This window comes from Procambarus clarkii, chromosome 27, assembly GCF_040958095.1.
Source record: "Procambarus clarkii isolate CNS0578487 chromosome 27, FALCON_Pclarkii_2.0, whole genome shotgun sequence".
NCBI classification, from domain to species: domain Eukaryota; kingdom Metazoa; phylum Arthropoda; class Malacostraca; order Decapoda; family Cambaridae; genus Procambarus; species Procambarus clarkii.
This window is the reverse complement of record NC_091176.1, coordinates 19,405,388-19,430,387: the sequence shown is the minus strand read 5'-3', so window position 1 is coordinate 19,430,387 and position 25,000 is coordinate 19,405,388. Positions and strand designations below refer to the sequence as shown.

The window sequence follows — 25,000 nt, the reverse complement described above, 5'->3', positions numbered from 1 at the left end:
CGTGTGCCCCTTGTGTTAAATAGCCTGTCTTTATCTACCCTGTCGATTTCCTTGAGAATCTTGAATGTGGTGATCATGTCCCCCCTAGCTCTTCTGTCTTCCAACGAAGTGAGGTTTAATTCCCGTAGTCTCTCCTCGTAGCTCATACCTCTCAGCTCAGGTACTAGTCTGGTGGCAAACCTTTGAACCTTTTCCAGTTTAGTCTTATGCTTGACTAGATATGGACTCCATGCTGGAGCCGCATACTCCAGGATTGGTCTGACATATGTGGTATATAATGTTCTGAAAGATTCCTTACACAAGTTTCTAAAGGCCGTTCTTATGTTAGCCAACCTGGCATATGCCGTTGATGTTATCCTCTTGATATGAGCTTCAGGGGACAGCTCTGGCGTGATATCAACCCCCAGGTCTTTCTCTCTCTCTGACTCTTGAAGTATTTCATCTCCCAAATGGAGACCAGATACAAGGTATCATTTCATATCATATCAAGGTATCATATCATATCAAGGTATCGTTCTCCCTCTTCGCCCTTACTTCATTACCCACAGAAATCACAGTTGCGTGATGCATCAAATGAACGGAGTATTGACATAGCTCGAGTGCATAGGGGGAGTTGTGTAAAACCCTAGTTTGTGCCTCGGAGAGGCTGCAGGATCCAGTAAGTTCAGTAGAACTTCGGTTTCAACTCCTTTTTACCATGTCGTAGCTCAGTCGATTAAGGCAGCGTCTGGGATTCTCTCGGACGCAGGTTCGAATCCTCGTCACGGCCCTTGTGGTTTTGTTCGTTTGATGCATCACGCAATTGTGATTTCTGTGTGTAGTGGTTGTGTGTGTTGGGAGGGGGGGGGGGGGGGTAGGAGTGGTAATGTGTGTGTGGGGGGGGGGGGGGTAGGAGTGGTAATGTGTGTGTGGGGGGGGGAGGAGTGGTAATGTGTGTGTGGGGGGGGGGGAGGAGTGGTAATGTGTGTGTGGGGGGGGGGGAGGAGTGGTAGTTTATGTGGGGTGCAGTAGTGGTAGTGTGTACTCACCTAGATGTGCTTGCAGGGTCGAGCTCGGCTCCTAGCCCCGCCTTCCGAACGTTCGTAGATTAATGTAATGACTCATTTCTCACGTTATTATCATATATGCATTGCGAATGTTGAATCGAATTTGCTTCAACAACTTGTGCATCTAACCTATACCATTTACTGACACCTCTAACACTATAAAAAAAAGTTCTTCATGATGTGTCTATGACGCATTTGCGTCTCCAGTTTCCATCTATCATCCGTCGCTCTGTTGTTCCTAGCTTTGAACAACGCTGCTTTGTCTACTTTGTCAGTTTCCCTCAGAATCTTATACGTTGTTATTATGTCCCCCCCTCCCCCCTTGTCACTCCTTTCCTCCAGTGTGGTAAGGTCCAGGTCTCTCAGTATTTTCTCGTAGCTCAATCCCTTCAGTTTCGGAGCGAGTCTCGTTGCATATCTTTGTACCTTTTCTAGTTTCTCTTTGTTCTTTTTCAGGTAAGTGTTCCATGCTGGGGAATGCATATTAAAGAGTGGGTCTAGCCTTTCCTGTATATAGGGCCTGAAAGCTCCATTGTCCACGTTTCTGAAGGATACACAGATATTGGCAAACATGCAATATGCAAATGTTGTTATTCAGCTAATGTAGGTTATTGGCATCAGATTTGGGGTTATGTCCACTCCAAGGTCTTTCTCCCTTTCTGATTTGTGCAGTCTGCCTATCCCTCTCTCTTTTTTGATTGATGTGATCTTGTTGTAAAAATCTGGCAAGCTTGTCAAGCAAGATTTTTCTCTTCTAAAACCATATTGGTGCCTTGAGACAAAATTGATTTCTTCTAAATGTTCCACTAGCCTGCTTCGGCTCTATCTCTCTAGTAATTTGTAAAGGATACTTTTTAGTGATACGGGTCTGTAATTTAACGATTGTGAATTTTCCCTTTCTTGTAGACTGGTACCACATTAGCCATTTTCCAGTTGTCATGAAGTTCTCCCGTGCTAGAGAGGATTTAAATATTAAGGCAAACGAGCTGCAAAACGCTCCAGCTGCCTCTTTCAGTGTCCATAGAGATATTTTGTTCTGGTCCCACGGCTTTTGTCACATCCAGTTCCTGTAGTTGTTTCTTCATCTGGTGTCACTGTTATTTCAGTGAAGATTTCCTGTGGAATTTCCCGTTCAATTTGGGGTCCTAAACTCTAGTGGCAAACCAGGCTTCAGCTTGAATACTTCCTGAAAGCTTTTGTTAAGTTCCTCATATACCTTGTTATTATTTTCCGTGTGTTCTCCTTTACTTTTGTCAAGTCTGATAACCTTCTCATTCACAGTGGTCTTCCTCCTGATAGGATTACACAACAGTTTTCGCTCGGACTTAGCCTTGTATTCAGCTTCATTATCGTACTGCTTCTCTGCCGTTCTCCTAGTATCTGTGTACTTATTTCTGGCCTTTTTGTATGCATTGTGATTTCCTTCTGTTCTGTGTTCTCTATACTTCTGTGTTATTTTGCTTCTTCTCTTTGCTTCCAGACACTGTTGAACCATAGGTTAAAGCTTGTTTTGCTTCCCATCACACACATAAATATAACCCATCGTAATGACACGGATATTCCAGAAAAATTAGCGTGTAACGAAAATGAAGTTGAATTAGATCTAGGTATCCCCATCTCTGCTGTCAAAACTGTATTGTTCCAAACACTCAGGTCTGATAGGTGAGAAATTACTGACTCCCAACGATCTGAAAGCACCATTCTTAAAAGCTATGATTTGTTCAGATCTGAAACCTATATCTATGGGCAGCACAAAACGTCCACCAGACTGTGCGACACTACATGTTATTCTTCTAGGAATATCAAACTAATTATACCAATTAGTTTGGTTTCTACTAGTGCTATTACATCAGGGTCTGTTTTCTTTGTCCTGTCTTTGAGTTCATCTGCTTTGTCAGTCCATCAGCATTGGTGTATCAGATCTTCAGCGTCTTTATAGTTGTACTGTCCTTTGAATGTCTAGTTTTTAGCGCAGGTATGGGGGGGGCAAGTGTGCTAGAAGAATGTGTGAGGGGGGGGGGGGAGGTGCATGTGCAACACAGAACGTTACCAGATATAAATTGGAGGAATTTAAATAATAAAAATCTGACTGCATTACGTTATTTATTTCTCGACGTTTACGTCAGACGCACACAAGACAACACACGCCTTAATATCACAGATTAGTACACGGTAGACCCAGGTGGCACGTCGCCTCTCACGGTGACAACTGCTGTAGTGACACCTGTCACGGTGACAACTGTCACGGTGACAACTGTCACGGTGACAACTGTCACAGTGACAACTGTCACGGTGACAACTGCTGCAGTGACACCTGTCACGGTGACAACTGGTGCAGTGACACCTCTCACGGTGACAACTGCTGCAGTGACCCCTCTCACGGTGACAACTACTGCAGTGACCCCTCTCACGGTGACAACTGCTGCAGTGACCCCTCTCACGGTGACAACTGCTGCAGTGACCCCTCTCACGGTGACAACTGCTGTGTTGACACCTGTCACGGTGCCAACTGCTCCGTTGACATCATAACAACATTAAAATAAGAGAACTGTTTGTTATATCATTAAATAATTAAAGACAATGTTATTTTGCTTTACTTTCCTGCGTGAAACTAAAATACTTGGAAAGTTTATGTCCAGATTGTCATGATAATCATCCTATACAATAATTTCATCGATTATATACATGAATAATAACAATTGCCTTGAAAACAGTTATAAGAATTAATATTAATACACACAATCATACAGCAATAGTTCAATAATAATAATAATAATAATAATATTGCTGCAGTAAAAATAATAATATTAATAATAAAGATAATTATAAAATGGAATAAAATGTAATATCGTACTTGAATGACACGTTTCTTTAGTCTGGAACATCAAGTTGAAATTTTAAATGCATGATAATCTTCATGTGAAATGGTCACCGGAAACCATTATGAACTTTCCACTGAATTACTAAATTATGGAAATATTTTAACAAAATGAATATATTCTCCAATTTAACAGCGAGATTTTCGTCTGAAGAAAAAACAATATATTTCCCTAACTCAAAACTATTTTTCTTATCCATGTATACATCTAAGAAACAAAAATTACATTAAGATCATATCTATAGCTGAAAGAAATAATAATAATAATAATTATTATTATTATATATAATGTTGTTGAATATGACAGAAAGGATAAGATTAATGATTCTAACACGAATCTTCTCAATATGTCTAACGTTTTTCTTCACTGTCGATGGTAATTGAAAAATTACCAATTACCCTCGATAGTGATGAAAAACGTTAGACATATTGAGAAGATTTGTGTTAGAATCATTAATCTTATCCTTTCGGTCATATTCAACAACATTTGTTTACAAGAAAGACTTCTACCAATATATATATATATATATATATATATATATATATATATATATATATATATATATATATATATATATATATATATATATATATATATATATATATATATATAAACTATATATATATAAAATATATATATATATATATATATATTTTACGGCTATTTGGTATCTGTATTTTCTCAGACCAAAAGCTGAATCTGTGATCCGATTACCAGGAGGTAGCCGACGCGGCTTCTGAATCCAACACGCCAGAGTCGTTCGTGCATGTAGAGGCGCCTGTGACGCCACGCTGGCTGCACCTCACCGTTCTCCTAGCCTTGCTACCACGCACTTTTCGATTTTATAATTTTTATAAGTGAATAAAGAGAGACTATGCTGTTTTGTTAACGCGTTGTGGTAATTTCACGGTATATGGTGACCGGAATGGAGCGTGGAATGCTTCCACTTATGCTTATCTGTGATAAACTTCAAGAAGTGCAGTACACTTAATCGCATTGGACGAGTCGTTTTAGACAACAGTAAACACGTTCAACGCTTAACGTAGTTAACGTTCAACATTTAACGTGTTTAACGTTAAACATTTAACGTGGTTACATTTAGAAAACTCTGAAAATACTAACTGAGTCTCGTTACTGAATATTTAGGTGTATGAATGATGAACATATTGTAAGCTTTGTTCATAAGCTTTTACATTATTGAAAACACATGTTTGGCACATAAGGCATTTCACGCACAACAAATTCTATGGACAGTTTACAGTATTCTATACAAATATACAATACGTTGGCGATACAAGCATACTGGAGTTAAGGAGCGCAAGTCTTATTGTCGTCTGTGTGTGATTGTGCTGACGTGTAAGTGTGATTGTGCTGACGTGTAAGTGTGATTGTGCTGACGTGTAAGTGTGATTGTGCTGACGTGTAAGTGTGATTGTGCTGCAGGCTTGTTCCAGTGTTTGTGATTGGATTTTTTTTAAGACTGTATATATGCTTGTCCATCTCAATGGCACACAGAGATACGCATCTGATTTATGTATTCTTTATGATTTATTGATTGATTTATTTATTAAAGGTCATACGCAATTCAAAATATGATTGAAATTAAAGTGAGCTTAGTAGTAATTTAGTAATTATTATTATTATTATTCATATAATTATTATTATTTTTATTATTATTATTATTTTTATTATTTTTTTTATTATTATTATTATTATTATTATTATTATTTTTATAAAGATTGGGTTCAGAGCTAATATGTAAAATCTATTGCCGGTACTTATATTTTTTCTTCAACATCTCTAAATTTGAGTTTCCCTCATCCAAATTATTTTAATTTCCCGCACGGAAGGAATGTTGAGAGAGGCGAGTAGCGATCAACTTCTCATTCTTCGTTACAATTATCAACCAACGGCGATCGTACAATCAAGATAGTCTTGAAAGACAGTTTATTATCCATGTTATCAAAAATGTTTATATATGACCTTTTTCGTGATACATATTGCTATTTTTTGAAAACCACCTGATGTATTTAGTGAGGTTTATTTTTGTTTTATTTCCTGACGCTTTGGACGATTTCGTAGAATGGAATAGTTGCACAAAGCGCGCATGCGCGCGCACACTTATTCAAATCGTATAAAACACCACGACAACACATGTCAGACTACGGCGTATGTTGCCTTCAACATACAAAACACATGTCGGCATACAATGTTCTCGACATACACCACACACAGTCACGTCGACATATTCGACACATATGTCCAAATTATAAAAAAGTGGCGAATTAAGCCAGAAAATGGTAACAAACGTTGTTGTTCACAAGAATTTATTGCGTTCAATCGGTACTTAACGACGGACTATACAACAAACTGGACTGACTGTATGTATGTATGATGAGGCTTTCAGTAGCTTGAGATACTTGAACATTTTATACATAATATACATGTGTCCTGGAGGTGACACTATCTGGCGTGTGAAATATTGTTAGCTGTGGGCGTGTCACCGGAGTGGTGGGCGGCGAGGGCGTGACGCCAGAGGGTGTTGAGGGTGGACCACCAGTCGTGGCAGGCGGGATCAAGGTGAGCGAAGGTGTAGGGGGGCGGCGAGGTGGGCTTGGCACGGTCCGCCCACGCCGACATGTCGTTGTGGTCGTAGGAGTAGCGGAGGTTGAGGTAGTGCGGCTGGAGGCGCAGCGCCTCGGCCAGGAGCCCCGTCACCCACACGTCGTCCACCCAGATCCTGGTGGCCACGCCCGCCTGCGCCACGCGGGCCAACTCGTCGGCCAGGTCGGGCGTGGCCACGTACGCCAGGCCCGCGCAGTACCGCGGGTACTCCGGCCACGGGTAATCAGTGTCGCTGACCGCCCATTTCCCAGAGCGCTGTGGCTGCGTGCCTGCGGGCAGCACGTTGCAGGCGAGGGTGCGGCTGGGCGGCGGGTGGCTAAAGGTGCGGTCGAGCAGCGCCCGCAGCGCCGGCACGTCTATGAAGGCGTCGTCATCGGCCTTGACGAGGTAGATGGCGTTAGCGCAGTGGGCGGCCGCCCAGCGCAGCGTCATGACGTGCTTGTAGGTGAGGTTGTGGTAGTGGTCGGTGAAGCTGCCGACCACCAGGTCTCCGTGCCGCCCCGCCTCCTGCTCCACCACCCGCTCCACCTCCACGCCGCCCATGCTGCTCTCCCCGCCCACTTCCCCGCCGCCCCCACTACCCTGCCCCAGCAGGAAAACAGTTCGGGCTGCCCACCCGCCGCCCAGGTCCTTGTAACCGCCCCATGTAGCCCTGATCGCCTGGCGCTGACGGAAGTGGTCTGGGCGGGAGTGGACGAGGAAGACGAAGTAGAGCCGCGCGGGCGAGCACGCCTCGGCCGCCTCGTGCACGTAGTGGAAGTCGTCCAGGTCGAGCAGTGTGGATGGCGCGGGCCGCGGCAGGTGGTGGCGGTCTGGCACGGAGGGCACGGGTGGGCGCGCCTGGGGCACGGGCGGGGCAACCAGCACGGAGGTGAGGGCGGCGGTGATGAGGTGGGTGGCGGCGGCTACTCCGGTGAGGAAAAGAGAGAGCTGGGCCAGCCTCACCACACACAGCCGCCCACACCACCGCCCACACCACCACCACCACCACCCACCGCCACCATTCTCGGTGTCTGGACACGGACTGCTGCTTCTGCTGCTGCACCTGCTGCTGCTCCGACTGCTGCCTCTGCTGCTGCCCAGACGAGCTTCTAGCAAATCAGCCTGAAAAAAGAGAGCGGCTACATTAGAACTCTCTAACACTGGCCAACCACCTGACTCACACATGTCCTCATACACATTTAATTCGTTGTCTTAAATCCTATCTTGATCTCATACACCTTGTATGTCCTGTATAGTCATACTGGCAATTTAATTTCTTTCTTTATTATGCACCCCATGCCCATCCCGTGGGCGGTGGTGGAGAGGATTACAGAGGCACATAATGGGTGCAGGAACTGAATCCCATAGTTTGTTTAGCTAAGCAAACGACAATCTATTGAAGCTAGTTACACAATTATTAATGTTATATATATATATATATATATACAATCATTTACATAAATACATATACACATCGATAATTTTTTATATAATAAGTGATTCAAAAAAAGGCTCACAAGTCACTATACAAGGCACTTTACATCTATGGTGAGTCACACAGTTACTAGTCTTGCTGCACACCCACCCAACTAGGCGGCAGCTTTACAGTCATGTGCTCCACACCCACCCAACTGGGCGGCAGCTTTACAGTCATGTGCTCCACACCCACCCAACTGGGCGGCAGCTTTACAGTCATGTGCTCCACACCCACCCAACTGGGCGGCAGCTTTGCAGTCATGTGCTCCACACCCACCCAACTGGACGGCAGCTTTATAGTCATGTGCTCCACACCCACCCAACTGGGCGGCAGCTTTACAGCCATGTAGGCTGCACCTACAGTAAGCAAATTTTGGATACTTAGCAAATATACCTGGCAGTATATCATTATGAATGAAGTACTTACACATTTCTTGGACACCATTGATGGTGTTATCTTCGAATTTCGCGATTTTTTCACATTCCATTATATAATGAGGCAAAGTATGCGAATAGTTCTGCTGACAGAGTTTACATTTAGTCAAATCTACATCAGCAGATGTTACAAATTCTCAAAGGTACTTGTAGCTAAGCCTAGCCGAGGGGGGATTTCTCATGATTTAATTTCCTCCCTGGCATTAAAAGTACCGGTTTAGATTAATACAAATATATAAAATAGTAAGGTACCAAATTAAACTTTTATCGAATTCAAAAGTGACATTCGACAAAACAATTAAGGTCGCAGGTCCTGACCAGGAAGTTCTGAGAAGTGAGAAAGGTAATTAGTTTGTTGGGAAAATATTGGACATCGGGCATCGTAGCGATAAACAATTGTGGATCTTGAAAATAATAACCCACTATTTTTAAAACACGAGGAAATGTTGAATGTATATTTCGATCACACACCGGGACCCTCTTTAGCAGTCACCTTTGGATCTGAGGACTTCAGATCCTCTGCTAAAGAGGATCCCGGTTGTTTGTTGTTTTAGATTCAGCTACTGGAAGAATAATTTCCATGTAGCACGGGATATGGTGAGCCCGTAAATGATCCCGGATTTGGGATCGAAATATATAGTCTACATCTCCTCGTGTTTTCAAAATTGTGGGTTATTATTTTCATTAATTAGTGCACTATTGCACTTCATTCTCACCTATGGATCTTGTTTGAATTGATGTTCATTATCATGCGAAATTACTTATTTGTCACTTAGCTAAACGAACTATGTGGTTCAGTTCCTGAACCTATTATATGCCTTTGTAAACCTTTCCACCACCGCCAACAAGATGGGTATGGGGGTGCATAGTAAATAAAGAATTGAATTGAATTCCTATAAACAGGTAAATGACCGCACTGAAAATAACCTTGGTGAAAAACAAGACTTTCTGCAGTATATTCAGATGTCAAAATTGACAAAACGCTAGAGCTGAGTTGCTCACACTACCAGCAGGCACAGGTTGTGCAGACTCTCGTCACCTCGCTATAAGAATATTACGTACATACAATCACAAATATTAAACGAAGGGCTTTGATGTTGACACTCGCTTGCGGGGGTGAAGCAAAGACTGCCCCATTTTCCGTGAGGTGCCGGGTGGGCCTTCGATGCAAGGTTATTATTTTGATGAGAGAGTTGGTAGCGCTGAGAAACTCGTATATTGCTCAGTAGAAGCAGACTAAGCCCCGATGATCGAAGTACGATGCACACTGTTATTGTTCCTCCCTCTCTACATGTACGTCTCTACTACACTGTCGTACTTATTCCATGACAATATAAACAATGGTAAAATGCACCCTAAATCAAGTAAATAATAATATTGAATACATTATATGACTCGAACGATTCGTAATTATGATCACCGGAAGTTCACCAGCTTGGAAAAAATAGCGTTTTGAACCGCTAAACAATAGCGAGTGATAAATCCATTAAGATCTGAACTCGGCGTGTCTCGCTGGATCCTGTTAGTTCTGCCGTGTTGGGTGTCGAATCTGCAGTAACATTATATCCAGTCATTAAACTCTCACAAAGATGCTCAACTCCACGCCTTATCTCCTCGTGTTTGTTCATTCATCTAATCACTCTACCTTTTCTCATGTCTAAATATTTGTTTAATTGAGGAAGTTAAAAATAAGGAATCTCTCTCTCTTTCTTTGCATATAAATATTTATAATATAATATTTTACACACACACACACACACACACACACACACACACACACACACACACATTATTTGTGTGAGGAGCGCCTGAGGGAACTGTGCCTTACGACACTAGAAAGAAGAAGGAAGAGGGGGGGACTTGATAGGAACGTATAAGATACTCAGAGGGATTGACAGAGTGGACATAGACGAAATGTTCACACGGAATAGTAACAGAACGAGGGGACATGGATGGAAGCTTGAAACTCAGATGAGTCACAGAGATGTTAGGAAGTTTTCTTTTAGCGTGAGAGTAGTGGGAAAATGGAATGCACTTCAGGAACAGGTTGTGGAAGCAAATACTATTCATAATTTTAAAACCAGGTATGATAGGGAAATGGGACAGGAGCCATTGCTGTAAACAACCGATGCTAGAAAGGCGGGATCCAAGAGTCAATGCTCGATCCTGCAGACACAACTAGATGAGTACAACTAGGTGAGTACACATTATTTGTGTGTGATGTATTTAATATATAGTGGTTAAGGTCTCCTGTAAACCAGTTGCATAATGCTCCTGGCAGTATGTGTTCGAGTCACTTCTGGGGTGTGGAGTTTTTAGTTGTATATATGCCTGGGAACCATTTAGGCTTGTTCGCATATATATATATATATATATATATATATATATATATATATATATATATATATATATATATATATTTTTAGGGGTACCACCTCTAGTGCAATTGCAAGGACCCACATCCTCGAAGAAGAAAACAAAGAGCATTCAGAGAAGACCTTGTGGATTCTCACTGAATACTTTAATTTTTTCCTCTCCTACCACCCTATTATTTTTTTGTTTGTTCTGTTTTATTTTATTTTATTTTATTGCAATGCTACAGTTTACACAGATGACACACATACATATAACAATATAACATATATATATATATATATATATATATATATATATATATATATATATATATATATATATATATATAATATCATTCATACATAATGAAACTCAGTAACTTCCGCACCCAAAGTTTCTCCAGTCATCCACCAGTGAAAATAATGGAAATTCGTTTAGTGTTCGCTTATCACCAGTTACCTGCGACCTTCCTTTTGTATGATAATTTCCCAGGAAGGCTGCAGCCGCCGGCTCTCGTGCGGCCGCACCCACTGGTCCACAGTGTTCTTATAATGCACTTCCCACTTCCCCACGTATAATGCACCTCATTATACTTACGCTTCAAACACCTGTGAGTCCACGCCTGTTAATTTCGTATTTTTTTGTGAGCTTTGCTTCCAGTCTGAGATTACTTTTGAAGACAATTGGTTTCGTCGCTCGAGTATATACACTTATTTGCAGACGGTTCACAAACAAAAGGTCCCGGGTTTGATCCCCGCGCATGATAGAAGCGTTAAGGCACGATTCATTTGATTTGAGTTTACCTGAGGGTCACTATCTTTCTACTAGCCTCTAATGAGGACAAAAAGCCGGCAGCTTGTCGCAGGTCCACCTATTTTGTTGCCTGCCCACCTGGGACCCGGGAGTCAGGCAACTACTGTGAGATGCGTCCTGGGTCAGGTCAGTCGACCGTAGTACGAGGTGGACCCCGGATAACAACGTAGGAGATAACGATATAACATTAATAATGTAAACAACACCTTGACCTTTCAACTTTGTGTGTTTTGAATGTTAAGAATGTTTAATTTACGCTGCACGCTGACCCGCTTCGCAGCTGAGGTCACCGGAGGCCACCCACACACACACACACACACACACACACACACACACACACACACACACACACACACACACGGGGTAACCAGAGGGTCGTTACAACGTCGTGGTCACGTCGTGTGTGTGAGTGTGCCGTGGAGAACCTGGGATATGTCCCCAGCAACATGATAAATAATTCTTATACGACTTTCAAACTTAACTTTGAAACTTTTCATACTTTGTTTAAATTAAACAAAGTCAGAAAAATCGTCAAAGTTCCAAAAGTATTATATATCCTGATCTACTAATACAAAATTAATTTAAAATTTTCTCAAATATCCTAAATATTATTTTGCTAAAAGATGAAATTATTTATATATAATATCTTACGAGAGTTTCGCAAGAAAACAAATTGGTTCTTGGGTATACTGACCAATGCTTGAGTTGCACTACGGGCTCACCATAGACCGTGCTACTTGGAACTTCTGTATCGAGTTGCTGAATCTAAAACAACAAGAGCTTGACATGGATTGCACTCTAATGAGCTCATTCATATGATGCAGTTCAACGGTGGTTTAACTCCCATCCAAACCAGGAGGTGACAGGAACAAGGTGACAGGTACACGAGGTGACAGGAACAAGGAACACCTTGTTCCAACCATTCTTATACTGGAGATGGAGACCTATTACAATCGTAAACACAATATACATTACTTTTGAAACTTTGGTTTCCAACTTGGGGTTCACTTCGTCCTCGGGGTTTCTGATCCTCAGTGCTTCCTCATAATTCCCGGCATCACCCCTCGCACCTCACCCATGGCCGAGCCAGTGCATCACCTCTCTCCCCTCTCGCCCGACCCTGAAATATGAGCCCAACAGCTGACCTCAGGTTCATTCAAGCAGCACCTTCCCCCCGGCCACAGCATGCGCTGTGTGTCTTTACTTGCAAGATGTACGTGTGCTCATCTAAATGTGCTTGTGGCGTTAGCTCTAGTTGTTAGCCTTTTTTAACTGATCAGTCGTGAGATAAAATAACTGGACGTGATGCCTTAAGACGTGTTTGCTTGAGCTACATCTCAGTACACATGTTCAGTGCTCTCATATACAGATGTTTGTGGCTTCGCTATCGCTCAGGCTCGGCTGACTCCATACTTTAAACAGGATGTAGATATGGCTGACTCCATATATACATATTTTAAATGTAGATATGATAGAGCCCAGTAGGCTCAGGAATCTGTACACCAGTTGATTGACAGTTGAGAGGCGGGACCAAAGAGCCAAAGCTCAACCTCCACAAGCACAAATAGGTGAGTACACACACGTGTGTACATATACGTAAATAGGACGCCGCTGTTATTACATGCGGTCTGGTGCCACTGCTAAGAACAAAGTCTCACGGTTTAGTGAGCTGCTCATAGTGCCAATATTTACCTGCTCCAGCTTGGGGCAACTCGCAAGGTTTGTGCAGTAAGGGAACGGTTATCAGCTAGTCTAGTGAGACGAAGAACTATGTACCAAACATGACCCACATTGACTGCTCGACCAGGTTTCATAATATTGTCTTCACGGAGCCAAGGCTCTATGAAGCTCTATAGGTCCCGACTATAGTTACCCAAGCTGAGTCTCTGGCAAGGTGTTAAGGTTTGCTTGGAGGAGAGTACACACCTTGAAGAAGTTGAACCTAATGATCGAGGCCGTCGATAAAAATTCAGCCTTAATTTCAAATCTTGTGACACGTCAGTGGGTAATCAACCTAAGGTGTTGAATGTTGACAGATGGTTTGAGAGAAAGACAATATGCTTGATGATTTATTATACTATTAGAATGTATACCAGGCCCCCCCCCCCTCTACACACACACACACACACACACACACACACACACACACACACACACTTTTTCTTTTAGCGTGAGAGTAGTGGGAAAATGGAATGCACTTCAGGAACAGGTTGTGGAAGCAAATGCTATTCATAATTTTAAAACCAGGTATGATGGGGAAATGGGACAGGAGTCATTGCTGTAAACAACCGATGCTCGAAAGGCGGGATCCAAGAGTCAATGCTCGATCCTGCAGACACAACTAGGTGAGTACAACTAGGTGAGTACACATACACACACACAAAGTGTGTGTGTATGTGTGTCAGAGTAGTTAACGGATGGAATGCACTAGGCAGTGATGTGGAGGAGGCTGACTCCAAACACAGTTTCAAATATAGATATGATAGAGCCCAGTAGGCTCAGGAATCTGTACACCAGTTGATTGACAGTTGAGAGGCGGGACCAAAGAGCCAAAGTTCAACCCCCGCAAGCACAAATAGGTGAGTACAAATAGATGAGTACACACACACGGGAGCCGGTGGCCGAGCGGACAGCACGCTGTACACGTGATCCTGTGGTTCCGGGTTCGATCCCGGGCGCCGGTGAAAAATCGATGGGCAGAGTTTCTTTCACCCTATGCCCCTGTTACCTAGCAGTTAATAGGTACCTGGGAGTTAGTCAGCTGTCACGGGCTGCTTCCTGGGTGTGTGTGTGTGTGTGTGTGTGGTGTGGGTAAAAAAAAGAGTAGTAGTAGAAACAATTGATTGACAGTTGTGAGGTGGGCCGAAAGAGCAGAGCTCAACCTGCGCAAGCACAACTAGGTGAATACACACACACACATGGGAGCTGGCTGGCTGAGTGGACAGCGCTCTAGACTCGTGGACCTAGGGACCAGGGTTCGATCTCGGCAGCCGGCGTAAAAACAAATGGACAGAGTTTCCTTCATCCTGATACCCCTGTTACCTAGCATTAAATAGGTACCTGCGAGTTAGGCAGCTGCTACAGGCTGTATCCTGGGTGTGTGTGTGCGAATGGAAAAAAAACAGTTAGTAGTTAGTAACAGTTGATTAATTGACAGTTAAAAGGCGGGCCGAAAGAGCAGAGCTCAACCCCCGCAAGCACAATTAGGTGAATACACACACACACCTGATGCTCCTTTTCACCTAGCAATAAATAGGTACCTGAGAGCTGCTACAGTCTGCTCCCTGGGGATGTGTGCGTGTGTCCATTTGCTAACTACTCTGAGACTGAAAAAAAGTTTTTCTAATGTCTCTGGGGTTCATCTGGGTACTAGGTTACCACCTGTGTCCCCTTGTTCGTGTTCCACCCGTGCTGAAGAGTTTGTCTTTGTCCACCCTGTCAATTCCCCTGAGAATTTTGTAGGTGGTTATCATGTCTCCCCTTACTCTTCTGTCTTTCAGGGACGTGAGGTTCGTGAAGTGAGGGACGTGAGCCTCACGCCCCTCACTGTGTGTGTGTGTGTGTGTGTGTGTGGAGCTGTGGGAAGGGACTGAACCATGAGCTGTGGGAAGGGACTGGACCATGAGCTGTGGGAAGGGACTGGACCATGAGCTGTGGGAAGGTACTAAACCATGAGCTGTTGGAAGGGACTGGACCATAAACTGTGGGAAGGGACTGAACCATGAGCTGTGGGAAGGGACTGAACCATGAACTGTGGGAAGGGACTGGACCATGAACTGTGGGAAGGGACTGAACCATGAGCTGTGGGAAGGGACTGAACCATGAACTGTGGGAAGAGACTGAACCATGAACTGTGGGAAGGGACTGAACCATGAGCTGTGGGAAGGGACTGAACCATGAGCTGTGGGAAGGGACTGAACCATGAGCTGTGGGAAGGGACTGAACCATGAGCTGTGGGAAGGGACTGAACCATGAACTGTGGGAAGGGACTGAACCATGAACTGTGGGAAGAGGAAGCTCTCAGCCTGCCATGAGGATTCAGAAGTCGTCTGTTCCTGCACCCTCCAATGTACAAAAATAAAATAAAAATAAATAAATAAAGCAATCAAGGGACACCTACCTAATACAAGGAGGATTTGATGTCAGTATAAATACAGCAGCACTATACAATTAACAAAATAATAACAATTACAATTTTAATAATAACAATGGCAATAATCTTAATAATAAAGGTAATTATAACAACCTAGAGGACTGACACTAGCAACAACGGTAATGGCTTCTAACAGAAGCCATTAGCACCACTGCGAGCCATCAGAGTGTGACAGTGTTGGACCGCTCCACCACCTTGTGGGGCCGGGGAGAGCGGAGGCTGTGTTTATCTCTTAATTGATGTCTCGCATCAGTTGGTCATCTCCGTGATGCTGATCTTGACACCAGGTGTGGGAAACTACTTGTGAGGTTTCCTGTGGGAGGGGGATTGTGCGGGGATGGATGTGGGAGGGGTTGGTTGTGGGAGAGTAGATGTGGGAGGGGTTGGTTGTGGAAAGGGTTGTTGTGGAATGCGATGTAACTGGGTCTATTTCTTCACTCAATCGGGTGTTGTATTCGCGAACTTCCAGACGTCGTAAGGAAATAAAAACGTGTTTTCTGGTAATAAATTCAATTAACTTTGGGTTGAGAAATATGAGTAAGTTTTATTTATAGTTTTGTGCGCACTGATTCCATGACAACAATTAGGGAAGCTAGGAAGAGAGAGGGACAGTAACTGGGGGGGAGTAGGGAGGCGTGGCGGTCATGGGAGGAGCTGCAGGAAGAGCCTATAGTCTCTCCTGCGTGACGATAATTGGCTAATTTCATATCCAGCTCATGCGTTGCCCACTACTTATGAGTTGCCAATATTTTGTTGATAATGTCAGTCCCGTACCCCAGACCCTTCACCCTGGGAAGTTTGGCTCTGCTAGCCCCAGGAGCCTCCTACAGGGCACAGGCAAATACACGTTTTCCCTATTTATCTGTATTTATAGTAGATTTAAAACTGAATAAACCTAATTTTTTGTGTAAATTGTTGTTTCCCTAAATTAATAATTTATTTGCTGGGTGGGGCTACGAGACCGCTAGTGTGGAATGCTCAAAATTGTTAGTAAGAAACTGACACTTATTATTTTCAATGATCTCAGTCAATGGTTTCAATCACCCACTATCATCACCCACCACCATCACCCCCTACCGCCACCACAGACTACCACCACCCACACTACCACAACCACCACCCACACTACCACACATCTTATCTTGAGAGGTTATCTTGAGATGATTTCGGGGCTTTAGTGTCCCCGCGGCCCGGTCCTCGACCAGGCCTCCACCCCCAGGAAGTAGCCCGTGACAGCTGACTAACACCCAGGTACCTATTTACTGCTAGGTAACAGGGGCATTCAGGGTGAAAGAAACTTTTGCCCATTTGTTTCCGCCTCGTGCGGGAATCGAACCCGCGCCACAGAATTACGAGTCCTGCGCGCTATCCACCAGGCTACGAGGCCCCACCTTTGCTCTACTTGAATCACCTTCACTCTCCTGGGATAATAACCATCTTCCCGAGCAGGCAGTACCGTATATGATAACTACTATACCTTATACACATAAAGAGTCTGATATTACCTTCCAAATGTTCCGATGAGTGCGCATGAATCACTTGGTTGATGCTACGCCCGCAGGCCCGCGGGGGCGCTGCCCCCCTTGGGGACACACAAGCGTATCATTGTAACTTTAGCAACGTAACGCAAGTGTTCGGTCTGGAAACACCCCCAAAACTACTTAGATAAGGCTGAAAGATGAGAGTAAAAGTGCTGGTTTTACCTGTACATGAGCGCAAAATTTCCTGTATTTATTTGATGCAGTGCGTATTTCTTTATGAATTAACGAGTAGGAGTGCGTAATTATTTATGAATTAACGAGTAGAAGTGCGTAATTCTTTCTGAAGTAACGAGTAGCAGTGCGTATTTCTTTCTGAAGTAACGAGTAGCAGTGCGTATTTCTTTATGAAGTAAAGACTAGCAATGCGTATTTCTTTCTGAATTAACCAGAAGCAGTGCGTAATTTTTTCTGAATTAACAAGAAGCAGTGCGTAATTTTTTCTGAATTAACTTAAAACTCTACGTAATTCACACCATATATACCTGCAAAGCCTGTTAACTATCAGATTCTGTTTACTATTTAAACTTGAACTACCCAAACGCAATGTAGCCAAGCCTATTCTATTGTAGTCTAACCATCAACTTATTTACTAATTGAAATAGAATTATCTGATCTAATTTAGGTTAACTTATCCTAATTTCTTTCCAGTATTAAACCAATCTATTTTATTTCAATTCAATATTACAAATCCTGATTACTCGAGTTTACAATTCTCAGGACATATTCTTCATGTATACCTGTTTGCATATTTTATATAATATTACTTTTGCTCTTGTTATTTTGTTTATTATTTATAGCTATTTTGCTATATAATTTGCATTCAAATTAGTATATTGATTGAGCTACTGATGCCATTATTATTATTATTATTGTTTTTTTTTTGAAATGCGGAATTTTATTACTTTATTAAAACGTAAACTCTGATGGTATGACAAAGTCTCATTGTGCATTATTTTAATAAACGGGAGATATAATTATCAGCTCTCCGATATACACAATAACTAAAAAAAATATCAACAAATTCATATTATAACCAACACCTCTGTTTCTTAAGTCTTGTTCTCACTGGTTATTCTGGCGTGAAGATCTGTTATACATTGTGTTCATTCGTCTGTGTTCTCCAGACTTCTTGATGGATCGTTTATTTGTGGACTCAATGAAGTAAAGCATTTCCTGTACGTGTGTCTGGCAGCCCGACCTCCTAAGGTTTCACAACGTCAAGAAACTATCGTACTAAAGTGCCCTTATCCTAACCAATCAATGGACCCAAAACAGAGAGCCAGACAGTATGTCAACTTCGCGAGCCGCTACCATTTCCTAATACGACCATTTTTGGCTTTAGGTAAAGTGTTCGTCAAAATGGGAGGACGTTCTAATGGGAGGACGTTCTAATGGGAGGAGGTTCTAATGGCTGAAACAGCTTCAAATGATGTTTGACAATCTATGAAGGAAGAGTGTACCCCAACTTCTTTTTCCTGTAGCATGTTAGTAACTTTCTCAGTACGCTCGATAAAATTTCTCAAGCCCGACTTTCATATTCTAAATCCACACGGCTCTTCCCTTACAAGGTTTGTCCTCTCCTGCGGCTTGTCCTCCTGTTTTGGCAGTCCTTATCAGAACGATGAGGACCATAGTACATTTACCGACAAACAACGCAATTGGAAAGTAGAAAACGGTAATATTAAATTTAGACAAACCGGAAATAATTTTCTACTATGATGCAAAGACAGACTAAACTAACCTAACCTAACCTTCTTAGGCCTAATACACGATATCTGAGGCCTAATATAGTACTTGTGTGTGCTATTCTAGGCTTAGGAATACGTAAGTTTGTTATTTAATTTCATTTTTTGGACTCTATAAAGGAAATAGTACAAAATTCTTCTATTTAATTGCTTAGTACGTCATTGTTTGTACTATGGTGCACATAGTTACAGACTGTACTATCTACACAGGAGGATGGGTTGCAGGTGCCCCAATTGGGCTCTATCATATCTACATTTGAAACTGTGTATGGAGTCAGCCTCCACCACATCACTTCCTAGTGCTTTCCATTTATTAACTACTCTGACACTGAAAAAATTCTTTCTAACGTCTCTGTGGCTCATTTGGGTACTCAGTTTCCACCTGTGTCTCCTTGTTCGCGTACCACCCGTGTTAAACACTTTATCCTTATCTACCCTGTCAGTTTCTCTGAGAATTTTATAAGAGGTGATCATGTCTTCCCTAACTCTTCTGTCTTAGGTTATAGGTTCCATCTGGACCTATAGCCTTTATCACATCCAACTCTTGCAAAATCTTCCTTTCATCCCACTGGTAATCTCAAACTCTTCTAGTAGTGCCTGGTTAACTATTCCTTCTCTTATCTCTTGAACTTTTCCTTGCTCTAATGTGAAGACGTCCTGGAATTTCTTATTCAGTTCCTGTCATTTCTGAACCATAGGAACATGTGGTTACCATAGCAACAGGTAATTTCATTGCCTGTTCCTTCACTATTGCTTTTCTTCTGATGTGGCTGTGCAGCAATTTAGGTTGAGTCTTTGCCCTGCTCGCGATGCCATTTTCGTATTGCCCTTCTACCTTTGTTTGTGTGTGTGTGTGTGTGTGTGTGTGTGTGTGTGTGTGTGTGTGTGTGTGGAAGGGGGGTGAGGGATGTTCTCCATATTCTCAAGTTTTCTTGCCACGTCTCTCTCTCATCTCTCCTCTGCAAACTTCGACACATCCAATATACAAAAGACACTCATGAATGTTTCCCGTTTTCCTTACTGCTCTCCCTGGCGCCGTCGTTCTTGTTTTTACTCGACATCAATTTCTCAGAATAAGAAAAGAAAAGATTACCAGACTCGCTTCAAATTACCTTTCATGGTTCTGCGGAGCACCTTGCCCTCCGTCTTGGGATATTAAATCCCTCCGCTGCTAGGTTGCTGTAGGAAATACACTTGTACCTCATTATTTAAACACCTTTACTTTTCTATCTTAAAATCTCAGCTGTTTCCAGAATGTTTCGTTAGTTTTTCTTATCTACGTTTCACAGTAAAGTTCAGAAGTACTGCTGTCGTGTCGGAGTTTCCCGCCAAAACATGAAGGTCTGTACATGTTCATTTAGTGCATATTAAACAAAAGCGAATCAGGTGTTTGAAAAGAGAATCGTTAAAGAAACAGATTTTTAGGTTCCAGTGAAATATGTTTGAGGAACATGACTCACAAATGTTTAAGACTGATTAACTTCCAGACTTTTAGTTTGAGATTTTGTTAGTCTGCGGGGTAGTCTGTAAGCTTCTCAGTCTGAGGCTCTCATAATTTATGAGTTTAGAAGTCTATGAGTCTCTTAATTTATGAGTTTAGTATTCTGTGTATATCTTAATTTATGAGTTTGGTAGTCTGTGAATCAATTTATTTGTGTCTGGAAGTCTGAATTTTTATGATGGGAAATTGGCAGGCTATAACTCTACTATAGTATTGGTCTGTGATTTGATTAATCTGTGAATCTGATAGTCTGTAAGACTAAGTCTTAGAGTTTATTAGTTTGGACTACATCTGTAAGGTACCTCTCATTCTATGATGGGGACCTCTCATTCTATGATGGGGACCTCTCATTCTATCATGGGGACCTCTCATTCTATGATGGGGACCTCTCATTCTATGATGGGGACCTCTCATTCTATGATGGGGACCTCTCATTCTATGATGGGGACCTATCACTCTATCATGGAGACCTGTCACTCTATCATGAAGACCTGTCACTCTATCTTGGAGACCTGTCACTCTATCATGAAGACCTGTCACTCTATCATGGAGACCCATCACTCTATCATCGAGACCTGTCACTCTATCATGGAGACCTGTCACTCCATCATGGAGACCTGTCACTCTATCATGGAGACCCATCACTCTATGATGGGGAGTATCACACTGTGATGGGGGACCTATCATGCAATTTGCTCTTGCCTTCAGACCTGGAAGTTCCATTGTCTGGTATATCAAGGACGCGCCCCCTTCCCTTCCCTCTGTATTGTATTTACTCGCCATCTGGCTGTTTGTAAGGAAGCCTGTATGATCGTACGTGGTAACTTAGTCTCCACCAGGGCTACTACCTCTGGTTCAGTCTTAGTATTTATAATTCCATTAGTTATGTACTTATGAACATAAGAGCGAAGACAACTGTAGCAGGCCTGTGGCACCGTACGAGACAGCTCCTAAATATATCCTATATTTATATATATATTATAATATTGTTTATAATATTCTTTCATACATGTCTAAAACTACACTTGAAACTGTCCACGGAGCCTAAGTCTATTATGTTACTTGTAACATAATAGACTTATAGCCTCGAGTGGATTAAATAGCAATAATAGCCTCGAGTGGATTAAAGTGTCCTGAACACACCAGTTGCATTGCTCCTGGCAGTATGGGTTCGAGTCACTTCTGGACTTCTGGGGTGTGAGTTTTCAGTTATATATATATATATATATATATATATATATATATATATATATATATATATATATATATATATATATATATATATATATATATATATATATATATAGTTGGGTGTACTCTCTCGCTGGAGCTGTGCTGTGTGTGCTGGTGATGTCACTGTTGTATTGTGGTGTATTCGGTGTGCTGATGTCAGTTTTATGTTGATGTGGTGCTGTTTACTAAGTAGTGGTTGTGTTCAGGTTGTTGATGTGGTGGTGTGTTTTGCTGGTGTGGTGGTCGTTTGGTTGGTTTCCATTATGTATGTGTGTGTGGGTGGGTGTGTAATTATCTATGTGTAACTACCTAAGTGTAGTTACAGGATGAGAGCTACGCTCGTGGTGTCCCGTCTGCCCAGCACTCTTTGTCGTATAGCACTTTGAAACTACTGCCGGGTATGGCCTCCACCACCACCTTCTCACTTAACTTGTTCCAACCGTCTACCACTCTCTTTCCCAAAGAAAACCTTCTAATATGTTTTCGTCCCCTTTGTTTCCTTGGCTTGAATTTGCGTCGTCTTGTTCGTGAAGTTGCTGGTTTCAGGAATTAATTTTTGTCAATTTGGTCGATTCCTGTTAGTATTTTGTAAGCGGTGATCATAACTCTTCTTTTTCTTCTATCTTCTAGTTTTGGCCTGTTTAATGCCTCTAGTCTCTCCTCGTAACTCTAGTTTTTCAGTTCCGGAAGCCACTTTGTAGCATGCTGCTGCTGCATCTTTTCCAGTTTATTGATGTGCTTCTTGAGATTTGGCCACCTAGTAGTTACAGTAACCCCCTCGCGTGTTCCTGAGGAAATCCTTATAATACACTCACATTATATCAGCACAGACAACATGGCCGCCGTCGGGCCAACCTTCCCACTCTTGACTCCAGCCCTGTAACCCATCACGTAGGGCAGGGCAGCTGCATAGATGCCGGTATTCCTAAGTATATTCGTGAAAATAAAAGTGTGTGTGTGTGTGGGGGGGGGGGGGAGAGAGAGAGAGAGAGAGAGAGAGAGAGAGAGAGAGAGAGAGAGAGAGAGAGAGAGAGAGAGAGAGAGAGAGAGAGAGAGAGAGAGAAAATAAAGATGATGGTAAATGTGAAACAGGGGACAAGGTGGATCCAGAGGTGACCGACGCGCGCGCGCACACACACACACACATACACACAAACATACATACAAACATACAAACATACATATATATATATATATATATATATATATATATATATATATATATATATAGATATATATATATATATATATATATATATATATATATATATATATATGTATATATGTATATATATATGCAGCTCCATCCTGAAGTCCGTATCTAGTTAAACACAAGACAAATTACGTTAGAGAAGAGTCAGAGGTATGCCACCAGACTAGTCCCAGAACCGAGAGGTATGAGCTACGAGGAAAGGCTAAGGGAGCTAAACCTCACGTCCCTGGAAACCAGACAGGTAAGGGGAGACATGATTACCACCTACAAAATTTTCAGGGGAATTGACAGGGTGGACAAAGACAAACTCTTTAGAACTGGTGGAACACGAACAAGGGGACACACGTGGAGACTGAGTACCCAAATCAGCCACAGAGACATTTGAATTATTTTTTTCAGTGTCAAAGTAGTTAACGGATGGAATGCATTAGGCAGTGATGTGATGGAGGCTGGCTCCATACACATTTTCAAATGTAGATATGATAAAGTCCAGTAGGTTTAGGAATCTGTTCACCAGTTGATTGACAGTTGAGAGGCGGGACCTAAGAGCCAAAGCTCAACCCCCGCAAGCACAACTAGGTGAGTACACACTCCGTTCTTGTTTCAAAAACGAAGGCAATTGTCTGAAAATTCGCTATTACACATATTTCCAGTTTTCTTCGTTCACAAAATTCTATACAATTTAGCGGCGGTGACGGGCGGGTGTTGTCAGTCGGTCACACTGTGGCTCTTCACGCCCGCCTCCACGCCCTTTACCGGGGAAAAAATTCAATTGCGAATTCTGGCGCGATAAGGCACACCATGTTGAGGACCTCGCGGTTGTCAGACGTGTCAGGAACGCGAATTTGTTGACCATATTAATGGTCCGTGGACGTTTATTGGTAACTAATGCACATGTTAGCATACACAAACATGTGCTTGGATACGTATAAGCACACATACCATGCATGCATACATATACATATACGATAATATATATACGCTCACATATGCCACTGCTGGTTGATTTTTGGACGAGACTGTGTTCATGGAGTTCCCCACCCAGTTACTAGCCAGACCTATACAAAAAACTCACCAGAATCCCTTAAATAATAACGCAGAGAGTAGTATTGAGCTGGAGATTAGAGGCTGAGGCAGCGTGTGTGGCTCTTACTTCACCTCTAACTGGAGCACCAGAGAGAGAGAGAGAGAGAGAGAGAGAGAGAGAGAGAGAGAGAGAGAGAGACAGAGAGGGGGGGGGAACTATATCTTGAACATCCAGCAGCATCAACAGGAGAGGAGCTGTAACATCAGTACTTAACAGTAACACCAACGGAAGTAACGGCAAGCGTAGCGATCTTGGCCGTAGTTGTGATGACATAACAATTTTGACAACAGTAATTATCATGTAATTGTCCAACAGTGTTGTTATTATCATTGAACAATTGCTACCACCACCGCCACTACCATCACTGCTTCCACCACCGACACTACCACCACTGCTACCACCATTGCTACCACCACCGCCACTACCACCACCACCACTACCACCACCACCACTAAGGACAACAGCAACTCCACCACCACATCTGTCCCAGTCAGCTACAAGTACTATCATGACCACTACCACCCACCACAAGCACCTGCACTTACATGATGGTAGTGGTGGTGGTGTTGTGGTGGTGAGGGCTGGTGGGGGAGAGGCAAGGTGTGACGCCACGGCACAATCAACTCACCCCGTAATCTCTCATAAATACAAAACTCATAACAAAAAGCAGAGCAGAAGCAGCGACAGGTAACGAGACTTGATTACCAGAGACAGCGAGGTGAGGCTGGCCTCATCCTGGTGCCTTGTTTCTACGTAAATTGAACTTTTATAATTCTTTCCAGTTTGTCCTGTACCTACGTCCTTTCACATGTATCCATGTTTCCACCTGTGTCCTATGACACAGGTGGAAGCTGAGTACCCACATGAGCCACAGGGACGTCAGAAAGAACTTTTTCAGTGTCAGAGTAGTTAACGG

At 42.7% G+C, this 25,000-nt stretch overlaps 1 protein-coding gene across 1 annotated transcript in view; it reads right to left on the bottom strand.

Moving 5' to 3' along the window:
* Positions 1-4,561: 4,561 nt before the first annotated feature.
* Positions 4,562-25,000, bottom strand: part of LOC123749514 (lactosylceramide 1,3-N-acetyl-beta-D-glucosaminyltransferase A) — a 106,347-nt gene continuing 85,908 nt past the window's right edge. Inside the window, exon 2 of the mRNA XM_069332408.1 lies at positions 4,562-7,654. Coding sequence (XP_069188509.1) covers positions 6,389-7,654 — 1,266 coding nt within the window. The 3' untranslated portion in view covers positions 4,562-6,388. The remainder of the gene's footprint in view (positions 7,655-25,000) is intronic.